Source organism: Xyrauchen texanus, chromosome 20 (assembly GCF_025860055.1).
Source record: "Xyrauchen texanus isolate HMW12.3.18 chromosome 20, RBS_HiC_50CHRs, whole genome shotgun sequence".
NCBI classification, from domain to species: Eukaryota; Metazoa; Chordata; class Actinopteri; order Cypriniformes; family Catostomidae; genus Xyrauchen; species Xyrauchen texanus.
In genome coordinates this window covers 12,993,961-13,010,592 of record NC_068295.1, presented here as the reverse complement: position 1 = coordinate 13,010,592, position 16,632 = coordinate 12,993,961, and the positions used below count along the sequence as shown (strand labels likewise).

At 37.7% G+C, this 16,632-nt stretch overlaps 1 protein-coding gene across 1 annotated transcript in view; it reads right to left on the bottom strand.

The window, feature by feature from the left end:
- The window catches only part of LOC127660486 (serine palmitoyltransferase 3-like), a 46,852-nt gene that overhangs the window by 18,149 nt on the left and 12,071 nt on the right, over window positions 1-16,632 (bottom strand). Inside the window, exons 5-6 of the mRNA XM_052150754.1 lie at window positions 6,722-6,846; window positions 5,346-5,439 (exon numbers count right to left, since the gene is read on the bottom strand). Coding sequence (XP_052006714.1) covers window positions 5,346-5,439; window positions 6,722-6,846 — 219 coding nt within the window. The remainder of the gene's footprint in view (window positions 1-5,345; window positions 5,440-6,721; window positions 6,847-16,632) is intronic.

The following is a 16,632-nucleotide window of genomic DNA, read 5'->3' as shown; positions in this document are numbered from 1 at the left end:
ATGTGTAAGATTAGTGAGACACCTAAAATGTGGAGTGCTGAGGGGCAGGATTGAAAAACACAGATTTCAGTTTCCTGTTTATAGACGCTAGAACACCGACTGTCCAGCAGATGGCAGAGTTGAAATACAAAATCAGATTTGAAAGCCGTTACACTCTTATGCAAGTCTTCTGGAAGATTTTCCATTTAACTTGTTGTACAAAGGATGTAAAGAAAGGTTTCAAGATGAATACTGACAAACTAAATATTGAATAAAAAAAAAAAAAAACACATACCTTATTGGGGCATATGGCAAATTTTACTTACTAATCATCATAGTAGATTATTACAGCCCAGAAACAGTTTGATTGTGTTTGATACATCACAAAAAACATCACAAAATATACATGAAAACTCTATTGCTATATATCACAATGTATCAGCAACTAATTTCATTTGGTCACAATTTTAGTCATTTAACCAACCCCAAGTTGCTACAATGCCATCATAAAAAAAAAAACTTAAGAGCCATTTGGTTAGTGCATGCGCTGTAGATGTTGAGCTGAGGTGCAGGTTTAATTCTCCCTCTCTTACCCTGAACAACGTTTTGTCATATATCTACTGTCTTTATTAATAAAAAGTGGCAAAAAGCCCAAAGAGATAAACGTTCCATATTGTCTCCTAAAAACTGGCCACATTTCAAACATGTAGATGTATTTAGGCCAGTTAAAGCCAAATTTGCACGGCCTGTTTTCAACATCCATACACGCTCACCTAAACAGACCAGAATTTGAATATTGAATGAAAAGAAAAATGCATGACAAAACTATTGTAATACAACAATGTGTGCAGTTAAACAAAACCATTGACTTAAATAAGCTTATCATTATTCAAAACAGTGAAGTACAAGGGCTTCCAAAGAAACACTCTTTATTTCTTTGTCTATAATATAAAATATTATTATTATTATTATAGGTGTAATATTTTCCACTTTAAGAATAACAGCAAATTAAAAAAACTTGCTATAGTTTAAATTAAAAGTAAAAAGCTAAAACAAAAGGTCTGAATATTCCCAATGTGTTCCACAGATTCATCAGTACATTCTCAAGGTAATGGTGATTTAAATGTTTGCATCCAAATGTGCTTTTGCAAATGAGCAGCACCTGACACCAATCAGGCAAACAGTGACAAATAATGCTCAGAAAACTTATTTCCTGGTTACCAGACCCAGAGGATTAGGATAACAAACCAATGAGAATTGAGATTAGAATGCCTTTTATATTCTAATTCAATTAATATCTCATAAAATTTGTGTGTAATATTACATGTTACTTTTTAACATGAATTACCAATAAACAAATTATCATATGCAAAACATATGGGGTATTCCCCCATATTAGAAATCAACATTTGAAATACTACCTATATATAAATGTTTATTTAATTTATAAAATTTATATATGTCATTATTTTTAATTATCTCTTGGTAAAATAACACCTTATTTTCCCAGTTTTTTCTTTTTTTAAATGGGGCCAAGCAACACGAATCAGGCATACAAGATGGAAACCTTAAACTACACACAAAAGTTATCTGTTCTTGCCTATTTAGTTGTTGTGTTAAAAATGCCATTGGTTCTTTCAATTGCAATTCAGTAAATTCCTCTTCCTGGCATTCCAATTCAAATTCAACATCCTGTAGGGTGTGGCCGATTCAAATTCCAACACATGAAATACAGGGGAATCATTTAAAAATGTTTCACCCAAAAAGGAAAATTCTGTTATCCTGTCACCCACATAATATCCTTTCAGTTGTGGAACACATTTTGTTTTTTGCCATATAATGAAAGTGAATAGTGAATCAGGGCTGTCAAGCTCCAAAAAGCACAAACAAAAACACCATAAACCATAGTATTTATTTCTCAGTTTCTGAGAAAGAAAGTCCTATAAGTTAGAAGCAGCATTAGGGTGAGTAAATAATGAAATAATTGTTTTGGGTGAACTATTCCTTTAAATTAAAAATGTTGCCCAACCCTAGGGAACAGCATGCTGGAGCAATCATTTATGGCTGTTGTGACAGCAGTGTATGTGAGAATAATTTTATGTTGGAATATCTAATCTAATGAAAGTTTGTGTGTTGGCAGCAATATTGGACACATAATATTACATCTATCAGAGGCTAAAATAATACAGGGTGTGGTCACACTAGACTTGGTGTTTCATTCACTTTCATTCAAAGACATGCAACAGCGGAGGGTGGGAATGCAATGATATGCATAGTTTCAGTCTCCGTATCTGACCTGCAGATGTGTGTTAGTATATACTCACTGAGCACACATGTTATTAGAAACACATGTACGCCTACTTATTCAAGCGATTATCTAATTAGCCGTGCAATGCATAAAATCAAGCATGTACGGGGTCAGGAGCTTCAGTTAATGTTCACATCAACCATCAGAATTTTGATCTCAGTGATTTTGACCGTGGCAGGATTGTTGGTGCCAGACAGGCTGGTTTGAGTATTTCTGTAACGGTTGATCTCCTTGGATTTTCACACACAACAATCTCCAGAGTTTACTCAAAACGGTGCCAAAAACATCCAGTGAGTGGCAGTTCTGTGGACAGAAACAGCTTGTTGATAAGAGAGGTCAGTGGAGAATGGCCAGGCTGGTTCAAGCTGACAAAGTTAACGGTAAATCAAATAACCACTCTGTACAATTGTAGTAAGCAGAATATTTACATTTACATTTATGCATTTGGCAGACGCTTTTATCCAAAGCGACTTACAGTGCACTTATTACAGGGACAATCCCCCCGGAGCAACCTGGAGTTAAGTGCCTTGCTCAAAGACACAATGGTGGTGGCTGTGGGGATCAAACCAGCAACCTTCTGATTAACAGTTATGTGCCTTAGACCACTACGCCACCACCACTCCATAGAATAACATCTTAGAATGCAGAACATGTCAAACCTTGAGGCGGATGGGCTAAAACAGCAGAAGACAATGTCGGATGCTTTATTAGGACCAAAGGGTTCCTAATAAATTGCTCAGTGAGTGTATACTAACAACCCGTTCTCACTCCCTAATTGTTTACGCAATTGTTTTAATCGGTAAGAATATTCCCCCTCCGTGAAGGCATCCTGATCCTGTGTCATACTTATTGTACCGACACTTCTTTCAAAAAAATACATGTACATCCAAATTTGAGGCTGCTGTAATCGGTCACAAGACAACCTGAGAGCCAATGGCATAATCGCTGTGTCTCTGACGTCAAACCTGACAGTATGTCATACTGTAAGTGAATCTAAACCTTTACTTTCAATTTCATTTTTGCTTGCCTCTACCTGCAAGATTTCATCTCGGGTTATGCAAAGAAAACAGTCAAAGACGTCTGTCTAGCACATGTTTACATAGGAAAACAAATGAATAACAGCATGGACAGATTCAAAAATGTGTTTGGTGTTAATGCATTTATATTGAAACAGCACTATTTGAAGTTTCTCAGATACCTCTCAAAAAATGAGACTTTTGTTTGAAATGATTGTACAAGACAAAGTTGACAAGACAAAGACTATAAAAATATAGTCTCAAGACCAAGTCAGAGTCCGGTCTAGAGTATTACAACACTGGCTTAAACATCCAACTCCGATTGTGCTGAGTTGCAGGTGTATGATGTCTAGGGTGACCAAATTGTGGTTGTTCAAAAAGATGACACTGGACCACTGTGGGGTGGGGGTACTATTCACTTTTTAATATATTTAATGAATGGTAACATAATAATGGCCATAAGAGCATGGATGAAACCAGTTTGGAAAGCCTATATATTTTTTTCATAAATTACAAACCCGAACTAAAAGTTCTACTTGAAAAAATGACCCAATCTGGTGGACCTCTAACATGAACAGCTCTGAGAGCGCTGACAACAGTGTATTCGCATGTGACAACAGAACAACAAGTGACATGCCACCCCTCAAGTTTTTGCAGTGCTTTCCTACTGGGGGCAGGGGCCCCTCCATGTCTGGGGCCCCACGCAGTTGCGTAGTGTTTAAAACCGCTACTTCAGGCAGATATCAGAGCTGCTGTGCAAAGGCAAATGGGCACCCAATCTCACTCAACATCGAGCAGAAGAGCTGGCGGTGTTCTTCTGGGCTGCGGCTGATCCGTTGCAGGATGGACTTCTTCAACAACGTGCAGTCCAGAAGGTCGGCGACTGGAAGTTGTTTCGCTGCGATCTGGGCTTCCCTGGTTAGCAGCAGCAAAATATGTACTGCCCATTGCTCCTGCGGCAATCTCAGGACTTTGGCGTGTGCTCAAAAAGCTCGAGGTAGGCCTCCGGATCATCTTGAGGCCCCATCTTTGCGAGCAAAAAGTGAGGGTTCGCTGCCACTGGGGAAAGGGCGGCAGTCACCCACTCATGGGGTACTAAGCTCCGCAGCACCCAACGGTCATCCTCCCGGGCTCGAAGGAGTGTCTCAAAATGCTAATGTTGCTCCACACGTAGGTCCACAAGGGCCTGGTGGATGCTGGTAAGGGACCTGAAGACTTCCTTCAGCGACGATGACTCCATGGCAGTGTATCTTTCTTCCTTTTCTTCCCGGGTTTTGGCACCAGTGTAATGTGTTCAATGGAATGAGGAAGTGGGAGAAAGTGTTTCCAACTCAGGAATATCAATTTTTATTGATACACCAAAATAAAAAAATGTCCGCCTAAAGCATAACAGTGAAGCTTTAATTTAGCTCAAATAATAGATGGCAGGGGCCAACACACAAGCAGCTTCGGGTGTCTGTCTGTCTCTCCACCCTCTGAGGTCTGGCCACTTTTATTTTACCCATCTCTCACTGTGAGCACAGAAACAAACAATTCCCTGCAATTCATCTCAGGTGAGAACCCCTACCGCTTACTCTCTTTCCAGATGAATGCTCGACCATTCATCTGGAAGTAATCGAAATAAGTAATTGCTCTTAAAGCGATAAGTAATCGCTTTAAGAGCAATTACTTATTTCTCACACAATGCACCCCACTGTTTGCGCACATATGCCCAAGAAAGCACTAGCACTCCCAAACATGCCCAGTTGTGCATTGCCTAGGCGCAAAAATTATATTCAGTGCTAGTGTTATAGATAGATAAAAAAGATAGATAAGACATACAACAGCACACAGTCATAGCGTTGCGCCTATCGCAGTTACATAAATGGAGCCCGATGACAGTACGACAACAACTCAATGAAACCAAATGACAAATTATAGTGACAAGTTAAAAGAATGGAAACAGAGATGTTTTTACAGACATTCATAATTACAGATGCAGTCTAACTCTCTCTATTGCTCTCCCTCCCTACAGCAACATCATACTGTGTGTTTGTACTCACTGTTGTGTTTGAAGACTCTAATGGTTGCCCCCGACAACCTGGCTCCCAGGATTAGGGAAGTGTGATTTAGCTCGTCGCTCAGGATCAGACAGCCCTGGAAACAGAGAGACAGATGTTACTGCTCACCTCTTAACACGTAATGAAGCAGCAATGCACAAATAACACAGTGTCATAAGTATTAAATAACATTGTGGGAGGACTATTGTAATTATTTCCTTCACAAAGGACTGTGACATAATCAAAAATCAAGTCCTTCTTGGCAATAACCCAGCGCTAAGCAAATTTATGACAACAATGAAATATGGCACTTCAAAAAGGAAGGAGGTTTGTTAAGGGAGCTACAAGTTTGTGAGGCTACAAGCTACTCATTATTTAAAGCAGCTTAAGTCAACATGAAATAACAATTCCCCTTATTTACTTTCTTAATGTATGTTACCAGTAATATTGTGCAAAATTAATCAACACATGCTATTCCAATTAAAAATGTAAATGTCCAAAACCACCTGGCTCCATTCAGTCCATCAATTGCAATGTAACAGCCACTTTTCACAATCCAATAATTTTACGATGGACAAAATCAATTCTCGTAGAATATCCTTCATCACTGTGCAATATTTTAGATTGCTTAATTAAAATGGGTTGCGAATGGTGTTTCACATTGACTTAATGAACTTTTTCACAAAAATGAACAAGATTTTTGTCTTTGCATGCTTTGTTGAAAGGCTTTGTGCAATACAATGTGACATAAAAAAACAGTGATGCAGTGTTCTGTCATGATTCACTGCTACTTGTTAGATAAAAAGTTAATTAATAGAGACCAGCTTTTGCTTATAGTTAAGTTACTATACTGTCATTGACAAATGATGTCCTTATAGCTGCAGAGCTTGGCATTGGGCAAGCATGGCCTGATCCCACAATAACAGCTGCTGTCACTTACTCTTCACCTTGTGAGACCTTGAACTGACACCTCCTCCACAAGGCACAAGTATTACGAATCTTTGCTTAAGCAATACCTCAAGGCTCTGACATCACCAGGATTCAGATGCAAGGCTTTCCTTGAGAAAATCACCCCCTTAACACCATTCCCACCAGTTTCTTGGCATCTCATTCAGAGCCTGGGGTCTTCTCATCTCAGCTTATTCCAAACACATCATTAGGCCCAGCATAAACACACCCTAACGGGATGACCTAAACAATCACTGTCAATTCTCAACGGTTTCTATGATTAAGAAATACTTAATTGCAGACAGCCAGACATAATACATTAATATCACACTTGTGTGCTCACTTCAACGGGTAAAATGGAAAGATTTCAGACAGATGTAAAAAATAAAGAGGCACCAACAAGGATTAATAATTAATGTTTAAACGCTAACCTTTCCCACCAGAGCAGGAATGTTCATGGAGTTGGTGGCAAAGCCCATTCCAAATGCCATGGCAGACTCCATGCCCAAGAACTCTGCCACAAGTCGTTCCAGTTCCTCATGGATGCTGAGGTTGCCTGTAAAATAGAAATAAAGGTTGTCATTTATCAGATGCTATTACCTAAAGTGACTACTGTAATAAGATTACACTTATTACAGGAGTCTCTAAGTGAGAGAATGTGTTTTCCATCAACAATTTGTGTGTCAGTAGGGGTTTTAAGGAAAGACTGAGGCCATTGTAAGTGACACACTTGATACCAGATTTTATTTTTTTTTGTCAAAAATTATTTTTTGTGGTACTCAATATTAGGCCACAAATTCTGTTAATTGAGCTTCACTTCTATCAAATGCAGATTAGTCCTTTACATTTTTAATAGCTTGAGAAGCATTTGGAACAAATACAATCCAAGGCCATAACTCTCCACCACAAATGTTATTGAGGACCAATACCAATAAACAACAGGTTTCTTTAAGTATTTTGATAGGACCAGAGAACAACAATCCTCATTCATTTTCTTTGAAAAAAGTGAAAATAAATTAAGAAAAAACTATTAAAATAAAAACTTTCAGCACCTGAACATTGAACAATCATTGGTGAACAGATAAATCAAGCAATTTCTGACCCTTCTTTTTCAAAAGAAACCACCTCAAAGCAGCTCTTTGGGTAAGCTAAGCACCCTGAGGGAAAAGAAAAATCAGCCTTCCACACCACATCATTGGCAGAGAAGCTGGCTGAAACCACAGTTCTACAGCATTGCACTTTAATAATTCATTTGACCACAGTCACAATCCTGGTCAGATTAAGCATTCCATGGTTTTGGAGAACATTAGGTTAGAATTTCCTGCACAACTCCATCAGTTTATGAAGTTTTTTTGTTATTAACAATTTGTATTGCTTCCATGCAGCAAATCAAATAGACACAACAGAAAATGTAGAATCAAACCACATGATTTTTTTTATCCTAGCCCACACCCCTTCCTCCAAAACGAAGTTTAAATCTTTCTCCCATAATCTCTTGAGAGAAGTTGAAGTTCCATCCCCCAGACTCTGCATTAGCAGGACGTAATACACTTGATGCCTCATGACCTTTTCCAAAAGCAGTAATCACCACTCCTAGAGTATCTGTTTAGGGGGGTGTATGCTATTCCAAAAAATAGTACAAAGCATGTGGCGCAGCTGTAAATACCTAAAGAATTGAGACCATGGGATCCCAAAATGTTGCGCCATATTTTCATAGGATCTAAACACTCCACTCTCATATAGGTCACAAAGCATATTAACCTCCCTCACAATCCACTCTGTCCAGAAGAAAGGAGACTTATTAATACATAACTTTGGGTTCAGCCATATACTCAAGTCTACATTTAAACAAATTTCCAAAATAAACACTCTGGACACTTTTGTCCATACTGCGTTCAAATGTAAGATAACAGGGTGTAACTTAACTTCTCTGGTTAGTTTGATATAAAGGCTTTGCAATGGCAAAATAGAGGCAAGAACTTCCTGTTCAATACAAAACCAGGGAGAGGCTCTCTCAGGTTAAAGCATCCAATAAGCCAAATGTCTGAGACCAAATGCATAATAATAAAACAAAATCTTGGGTAGGCCTAGCTCACATTTGTCAATTGCCCTACGCAACTTACTGAAATGTAATCTGGGACATTTACCATTCCGAATGAAGGACTTCACTATGCTATCAAATTGCTTGATATAACAGAGGGGGACATTTACAAGGAGGGATAGTAGCAGGTATTTGAATTTTGGAATGCAATTCATTTTAATAACATTAACCTTCCCAGTAATGGATAAATGTAATGAAGCCCACTGGTCCACATCGCTCAAAAAGCTTTTTATTAAAAGGGTCAAAAATTAAATAATTAAATCACACACATTTGCTGGTAATAAAATACCCAAATACTTAATGCCCTGTTTGGGCCACTGGAAGGTGCCCTGCTGAAAAGCCATTACTGGACAGTAACACCACCAACCATCACCCCTGGAAAATCATCCTCCTTTCTTGTCACAGCTGCTACTGGTTCCAGGACAAGACAGAACAATAATGGGGAAAGAGGGAAACCCTACCTGGTGCCCATATCCACAGTAAAATATTCTGAAATTAATCCATTTGTTTGTACCACTGCTACCGGGTGTCTATAAAGTAACTTAATCCATAAAATAAAAGTATTCCCGAACCCGTATATTTCCAAAATCTTAAAAAGATAATAACATTCTACCATATCAAACGCATTTTTTGCATCAAGTGAGATGGAAGCAACTGGAGTCTGATCATTCGCCACTGACCACATGATATTGATGAAACGCCTAATGTTATCAGAAGAGTTACGGCCCGAATAAACCCCACCAGATCTATAGTATAAGAGGTGTCATAACTTTACTTTATTGGTTAGCGAAAATGTTTGACAATATTTTTACATCTAGCTGGATCAGGGAAAATGGACGGTAATTCTTACACTCGATAGGATTTGTCCTTTTTAAGAATTAGACTGATCCAGGCTTGTGTCATGGTTGGCGGAACTTTCCATTCTTTAATGATTCCGTATAAACTTCTAGCAAAAGTGGAGCCAGTTCTATAGCATAAGATCTAAAAAATTCAGAGGCAAAGCCATCTGGCCCCGGAGCCTTGACTGCAGACAAGGTTTTAATTACCTCGCCAAGCTTCTCCAAGTTTATCTCAGAATCAAGAGAATCTTTTTGCTCAGTTGTCAGTTTAGGAAGTTCCAATGGTTCCACAAAGTTTGTAATATCTTCATCAGCAGACAAAGACATGGAACTAAAGAGATCAAGATAGTATTCTTTAAAAGCATTATTAACATCAATGGACAAGGTAAATATTTAATCAAAAGATTAAAGTCTCTTGCCAATATTATATCATGAGTGGTGCAAGCGACTTTCAACATCCCTTCAAAATCTATAAAAAAAAAAATTTAGGGTGCATAAATATTAGCCAAAATAAGACTTTGTCTCCGAATTTCAGCTAAAACAATAATGATTCTTCCTAATTTATCTTTACTCTGGATGAGACATTTGAATTGTAGATTTTTACTTTTCAGTGTAATGACTTGCCTGCTCTTACTCGTGCCAGCACTATAAAAAAATGCCCACCCCATATCTTCCCAAATTTTTCAGCTGCCTGTGGAGAAAGGTGCAGACAATGGGCGGAATTAACACAGAGCGTTTAGATTCATCCACAAAACTGTCCTAAAGGTGTGCCACTCTACTAAATAAAGTCAAGCCGCTAGACGTAACAGCTCAAAAATAGCGTGCAGATTCTTCAAACAGTCAAGCGACTGTTCAGTGAGCTGGTCCACTCGGCTGCAACGAGAGTACAACAAGATGACTTACTCCATTGACTTTATCAAGGACATCGCTTGCTGTGGCCAATTGAATGTTTTACGGCCATCCTTAGCATCTATTCTCAATTTGGCCGGGAATATCAGAGCAAAAGCAACCTTCTGTTGATGGAAATGTTTATTGCATTTCATGAATTGATCACGTTTCTCTCGTCAAATTCGCAAAGTCTGGGAACAAGAAAATGCTGTGGTTCTTCCAAGAAAGCCCTTCTTTACTCCTTGCCTCATGTAACACAAGATCTTTATTAGATGAATTTGGCCAGAATTTATTGGGGATTGTCTCCATCAACGGAACGTTGAGCAGGAACCCTGTGAGCTCGCTCGATTTCCAGTTTATGGCCTGCTATGTCATGCAGCTACGGATAGAGCCTGTCCAGGAATTTCAGCATATCCTGTCCCTCTTCGCCCTCAGGATTTTGAATTCTTTGACATATTGTCCACCTAGAACAGTTATGGAACAGAATGTATAGAATCTCATCAGTTTATGTCATTAAAAGTGTTAAAACTAGCAAAGTGCGCAGAGCTCACCATTCACACGTCCAATCCTCGCATTGTGTCACATAACCTTCAGCTTTTGTAGTTTTAATTGCTTGGACAGAGTCAACATAGTCAAGTAAATGGGTTCTGCCAGAATGTGTTGCATAAATGTTATTAATCACTCAGTAGGTACGCTCAGGAATCAAGATGTGCAGACATGCAACTCTGTCACAATGTTGGTGCATAAACGTGAAGACAACACATTTTATAAATGTGTCCGTGTCCTCCGATCATTTTGACTAACAGCAGTTGCTAAGGCATGATGTGTTTGATTAAACCTTAATCAGTGCCGGGCGGCTACACTGCCCTTTTGAGTGTGATATCAGTGAAGCTCGTTCTGCAACAGAAACCTACATTGGTCTTGACTTCAAACTGGGGTATTATAGAAGTCTAATGAAGTGGGAAATGAGAGAGAAACCCATGGAGATTTCATTCACCTGACTGGAGTGGATGAAACTGCCCATGAAACAGCAAGTTCCCTTAACAACTGAGGCTAACATCACTGATTTTTTTTTAAAGCAACAAACACCAACAGGAAAGTCTGTCAAGAACTTAAATGGATGTTAATGGATTTGCTCTAGCTTTAAACATTTTAAAAGACAAGATAAAAGAATGTTCCATAGAATTTAAGCTCTATCAACAGCTTCTGTAGCATGCCATCAATTACCACATCAAATTATTTCAGCTTGTCTCTCGGTTTGTACAAAAAAGAAAATAATGTTGTCAGTAACACAAATAATGGACGTTTATGAAGAAAAGGCATTGCACAGGAATAAACATAAAATACAGAAAGTTCCACACATTTCAAAAGCATTGCCACACGACTTTTTACATATTAACATGAGATTAGTGTGATAAAATCACTTACTAACCTAGTCTGTGATTTTATCACACTAACTCGTGTAATGATCATGTAAAGAAGTAATCCTGGTAAATTTTGCATGATAAAGCCAACCACAGGAATATAACACATTAAGCCAGAAGTTCATCCACATAGAACAGAACTCCCCAGCTAAAAGGATGATTAAGATAACTTTACAAAAGCTCTGTAATAACACTCACTCACTGAACTGTACACTCACCTAGCAGTTTATTAGGAACACCTGTACACTAAACTTGCCACGAAATCATACATTTCACACTGGTGTGGTTTTCACGTTCAAACCTACTGACACTAGTATTACCACTGGTTGGACGCTAAGTGGTACTATGGGGTAATTTTCTTTAAACAATAGTCTACACAATAACACAAGGCAGCTTGATTTCAAACTTTGAACTTTATTATTTATTTTAACTAAAATTTCAAATGAAACTTATTTTTCCCAAGTGTTAATTGATAATTAGAGGAGTGAGGTATATAAGTGATTTAGTTTCATTTGTGAATATAGTGGCTTTCTATGGGGCAGGTTCTTTCAAGAGGGGTTCTCTATCGAGACATTTTCTTTTCCTACCTTTATTCATGTACATTTTAACCATGTTGTACCAGAAGATATTTTGCATCCATTTTATTTTTGTTGAACTCTAGATTTCTGTTTGTTGTTATTTGAATTTATAGTTGTTAAAAATAAAACCACTTGCATTTATTACATTTAGTTGGTGTGACCTTTTAAGTTGTGGCTTGGAATGAGCTGGCTGTAACATCTTTTGAACCTACTTCATCCCTGCATTTTCTCCATCATGGGCTACCGGTCGGGTATTTCGTTGTCTGGGCAAATACGTCACTTATTTTGGGATGTTGGGGATTTAAATGTTGGTGTTTTATTACCTTTCATCCCAGGACCCAGTTTAGCTGCTTCAGAAGGGTAATGACTTTGAATGTGTGTGAATAAATTTGTTTTGTTCCCTCCTAGGGCTGGGAGATATGCAGAAGTGGAAAGTAACAAATTACAACTACTGTTGTTACTGTACTTAAGTACATTCTTCAAATATTTCTACTTTTTTTAAGTATAAATAAATTATAGTACTTTTGCTTGAGTTCATTTCACTTTCGCTTCAGTTATTTTTCACTACAATTACAAAACACAAAAAAAAACCATAATATTTCTGAATTTTTGGAAGAAGAACGTTAAGCACTAAATCAGTTTATAAACTAAAACATGCTGTGTGCCACATGATGGAAGCCCACAGGGCACAGCATCATGAGCACAGCAGCTTGCAAAAACTGCCGCCGGTGTCCTCTCTTCTCTAGCTTCTCCATGAATCTCTGCCATGTCACTATACAAGAACTATAATACTGTGATTTTCTGCATATTTCATTTTATTCTGGAAAGGAGCTGTTCTTTCAGGTACGAGGGAACTGTCTGAACATGTTTAACCACTGATCAAACTTCACTTGTTTTTAAGGTAGGCAATGTTTTAACTGTCAAACCCCCAGCTGAGGGATTGGTGAATATTCTTGCTTTAGTGATTTTTCACTGAAAACTAAATTCATTTATTTAATTTTTTTTTTTAAACTTAAACCAAAGACATTTTTAAATTAAAACTGCACTTCAAACAAAACAAAAAAGTGATTAAAATAACGAAGTGGTCAAAAAACAACAACATACAGTATATACCCAACTTTCCATTTACCGTAACGCAAGTATCCGTCGATGACAACAGGTGAAAATTATTAATACAATTAAGATCTAAAAACAATTATAAATGTAAACATAATAATTATACTGATGATAATATCCACTGAAATATAAATCATGACTCGAGGTGAACGTGTTTTTGTATTATTTTAATCATACACATATAGTCTACTTTATATATAAAGTGACCTGCAGAGATTTGCTCTTAACAAACTGCGCTTTGGAAATAAAGCTAACTGAACTCAGAGCACCTAGTGAGCTGGTCTGAGGTCATTTGCAGCATTCTTATAGATGATACTATTCTTGCAAAAAAATTCAGAAAACTGAAACAAAGAAAGAATGAGAACCCTATACACATGTTCCACAAGAGACTGCACGCCTCCAACCAAACGGAGCGTCAGACATGCACATAGACGGCTTTTCTGTCATCTGTTCTTAAAAATATAATAAAGTGCATGTCTAACAGCATTTATTGTGTCATTCCGAATCAGAGACGTCTTACAGTTACCCACCATGCACATTATAATCAATACCTGCAATTAAACGTCTTCTGTCAGTGCACATAATTTGCTGCCTGTGTAATTTGATACATTGGTAAAGAATCTGGCTTGCGATGCGTTATTTAGGTGGGTCACAAACTCTTCATTAGGCAACTATTCTTTATTTAAGGAAATTCTATTTGTTAGGCTATTGTATTGATATTGGAAGTTTAATTCATGTTTGCACCTTTTCAAGGTATAACATTTCACACCGGTGTTGTCCCTTGTACCGATCAAAACCGCTAACACCATACACCAAACCTACTGTACACCTACTTATACATGAGATTATCTTATCAGCCAATGGTGTGGCAGCAGTGCAATGTATAAAATCATGCAGATACGGGTAGGAGCTTCAGTTAATGTTCACATCAACCATCAGAATGGGGAAAACATTTTGACATTGGCATGATTGTTGTTGCCAGGCGGGGTATTTCTGTAACTGCTGATCCCCTGGGATTTTCATGCACAACAGTCTCTAGAGTTTACTCAGACTGGTGCCAAAAACAAAAAAGTACATCCAGTGAGTGGCAGCTCTGTGGATGGAAATGCCTTGTTGATGAGGTGTCAACGGAGAATGGCCAGCCTGGTTTGAGCTGATAGAAAGGGTACAGTAACTCTGTAAAACTGTAGTGAGCAGAGTAGCATTTCAGAAAACACAACACATAGAACCTTAAGGCGGATGGGCTACCACAAAAGAAGACCACGTGGGGCACTTTATTAGGACCATAGTGTTCCTAATAAAGTTGCTCAGTGAGTGTACATTTTTGCTTTTAAACCCTCAATTGTAAGCCCATTACTGTAAACCATTTTTTTTTTTTTTTTTTTTTACAAACTGAGTTACTGGTTAAAAAAAGAACTGTGTAATCAATAACGTGTATTGAACCAGTAAACATTGACCATCCGGGCCCAATTCACACAAAATAAAATGTGGGTCTTTATTTAAAAATGTTTAAATGTCTCCAATAAAAGAAAAATAAATACATCTCAAACAAATGTTCTGAGCGTCTTAAGCACCCCTAGAGCAGCATTTCCCTAACGGGGTGCCATCTCGAGAACTTTTAAAGGGAATAAAAATTCTGTCATTACTTATCGTCATGCTTTTGCAGACCTATTTTTTCATCCGTGAAACTCAAAAGGATATGCTAGGCAAACTGTTAGTCTCAGTCACCATTCACTTTCATTGTATGGAAAAAAGATTAATGAAAGTGAATGTAACTTACATTCAGCCTAACATCTCCTTTTGTGTTCCAAAGAAGAGAGAAACTCCTGTTGGCTTAGAACAACAAATGGTTGAGTAATCATGACAGACCATAATTTTTTGATGTGAACTACCATTGTAACTTCCTGTAAATTTATTTGTTAAAGGTATATGCCAAGAACAACAATATGAATGTGGTGGGGTGCTACATAATTTTGTAAATTCTCAAAAGGATGCCATTACTGAAAAAAGGTTGGAAACACTGCCCAAGAAGGACAAACTAATTTGCCAACCACTGGTTATACAATAATTACATCACCATACGAAAAATTCAGCTCTATGAGTAATAATAAACGTGACACTTAAATGGCTCATTATGTTGTAAACTGCTCCATATTTACTCTAAGTGTCACATGCTTGAGTCAGTGATATAGCCGTTTTACAACAGTGACTAAGCAATGTTAAATCGATTGTCTCTTTGTACATTCAAACAGTCCTCGGTGACTGGAAAACACACACATACTTAATTCCAAAGATATGGCGAAACTCTTATTGGCAGAATTTTGTAAATGACTGTTACTAAAGTTTTAAAACCTTAGTGGCCAAAAGCAAACACAGACCTTATTGATCTTGCAGTGAAAACAAAAAGTCTCAACTGTGACATAAATGTTAAAGTAAAAAAACCCTGGGATTTGAAGTACCACTTTGTTGTACAAATTTAGCACTAGATGTCTGTGAAGTGGGGCTGCATTCAGTGGTTCCAAAATTTGCATACTGTAAATGTACATACAAATCACACATACAACTCTAATTGAGTCTTAATAAGGAGTCGTTGGGTTAGTTGTTATTGCTCGTATAACAGATTGCCTATGAAATGTATCCAAAAGCAATGTAAACCTCAGATAGATGCAAGAAAAATAAATTATTTAATTAGGACAATTATTCTTTTTTGGACCATCAATGCTCCATAGCATATTTTAGTGAATGGTGTGATAACTTTCTCTACCTTAATATTTCAAAGACTAAGGAACTGTTTTTTTTAGCTCTTCCAAAACACTGATCCATCCGTTCAGTATTATCATTAAGGGAGAGATGGTTGAAAGGGTGGAGCATTTCAGATATCTCAGTAGGCCTGGGCGAAAAATCGATTCAATGAATTAATTCGAATTTTTTGTTGCGGGCGATTTAAAAAATAAGTAAATCGAGTTTTTGTGTAATGGCGCATTTTTGGCTCCCCGGAGCATCCGTAGCGTTAGTTTCACATAGCAGTATGGCAAGCGACAACAACAACATCATAGCACACACGAAACGGCAACAGCATACAGCAAGCGACAACATGGCTACCGGTGAGAGTGGGAAGTCTGTTCCCAAGAAACTTCATCCCAGAAATGGGGGTTACATTTGTCTTGCTTTTGATTAAATAAAAGCAAAATTTGCTTTAAGTTGTCTGCCGTTTGTCGTATTGATTTCCTTAATAAGTAGATGGGAAAATCGGGAAAAAATCGTAAATCGAATTAAAAAAAATAAAATCGGAGATTTTATTTTTAGGCCATATCGCCCAGCCCTATATCTCAGGCATTACATTGGATAAACATCTCAACTTCAGTCAGCACACTGGTATTTACAAGTGCTGTCAAC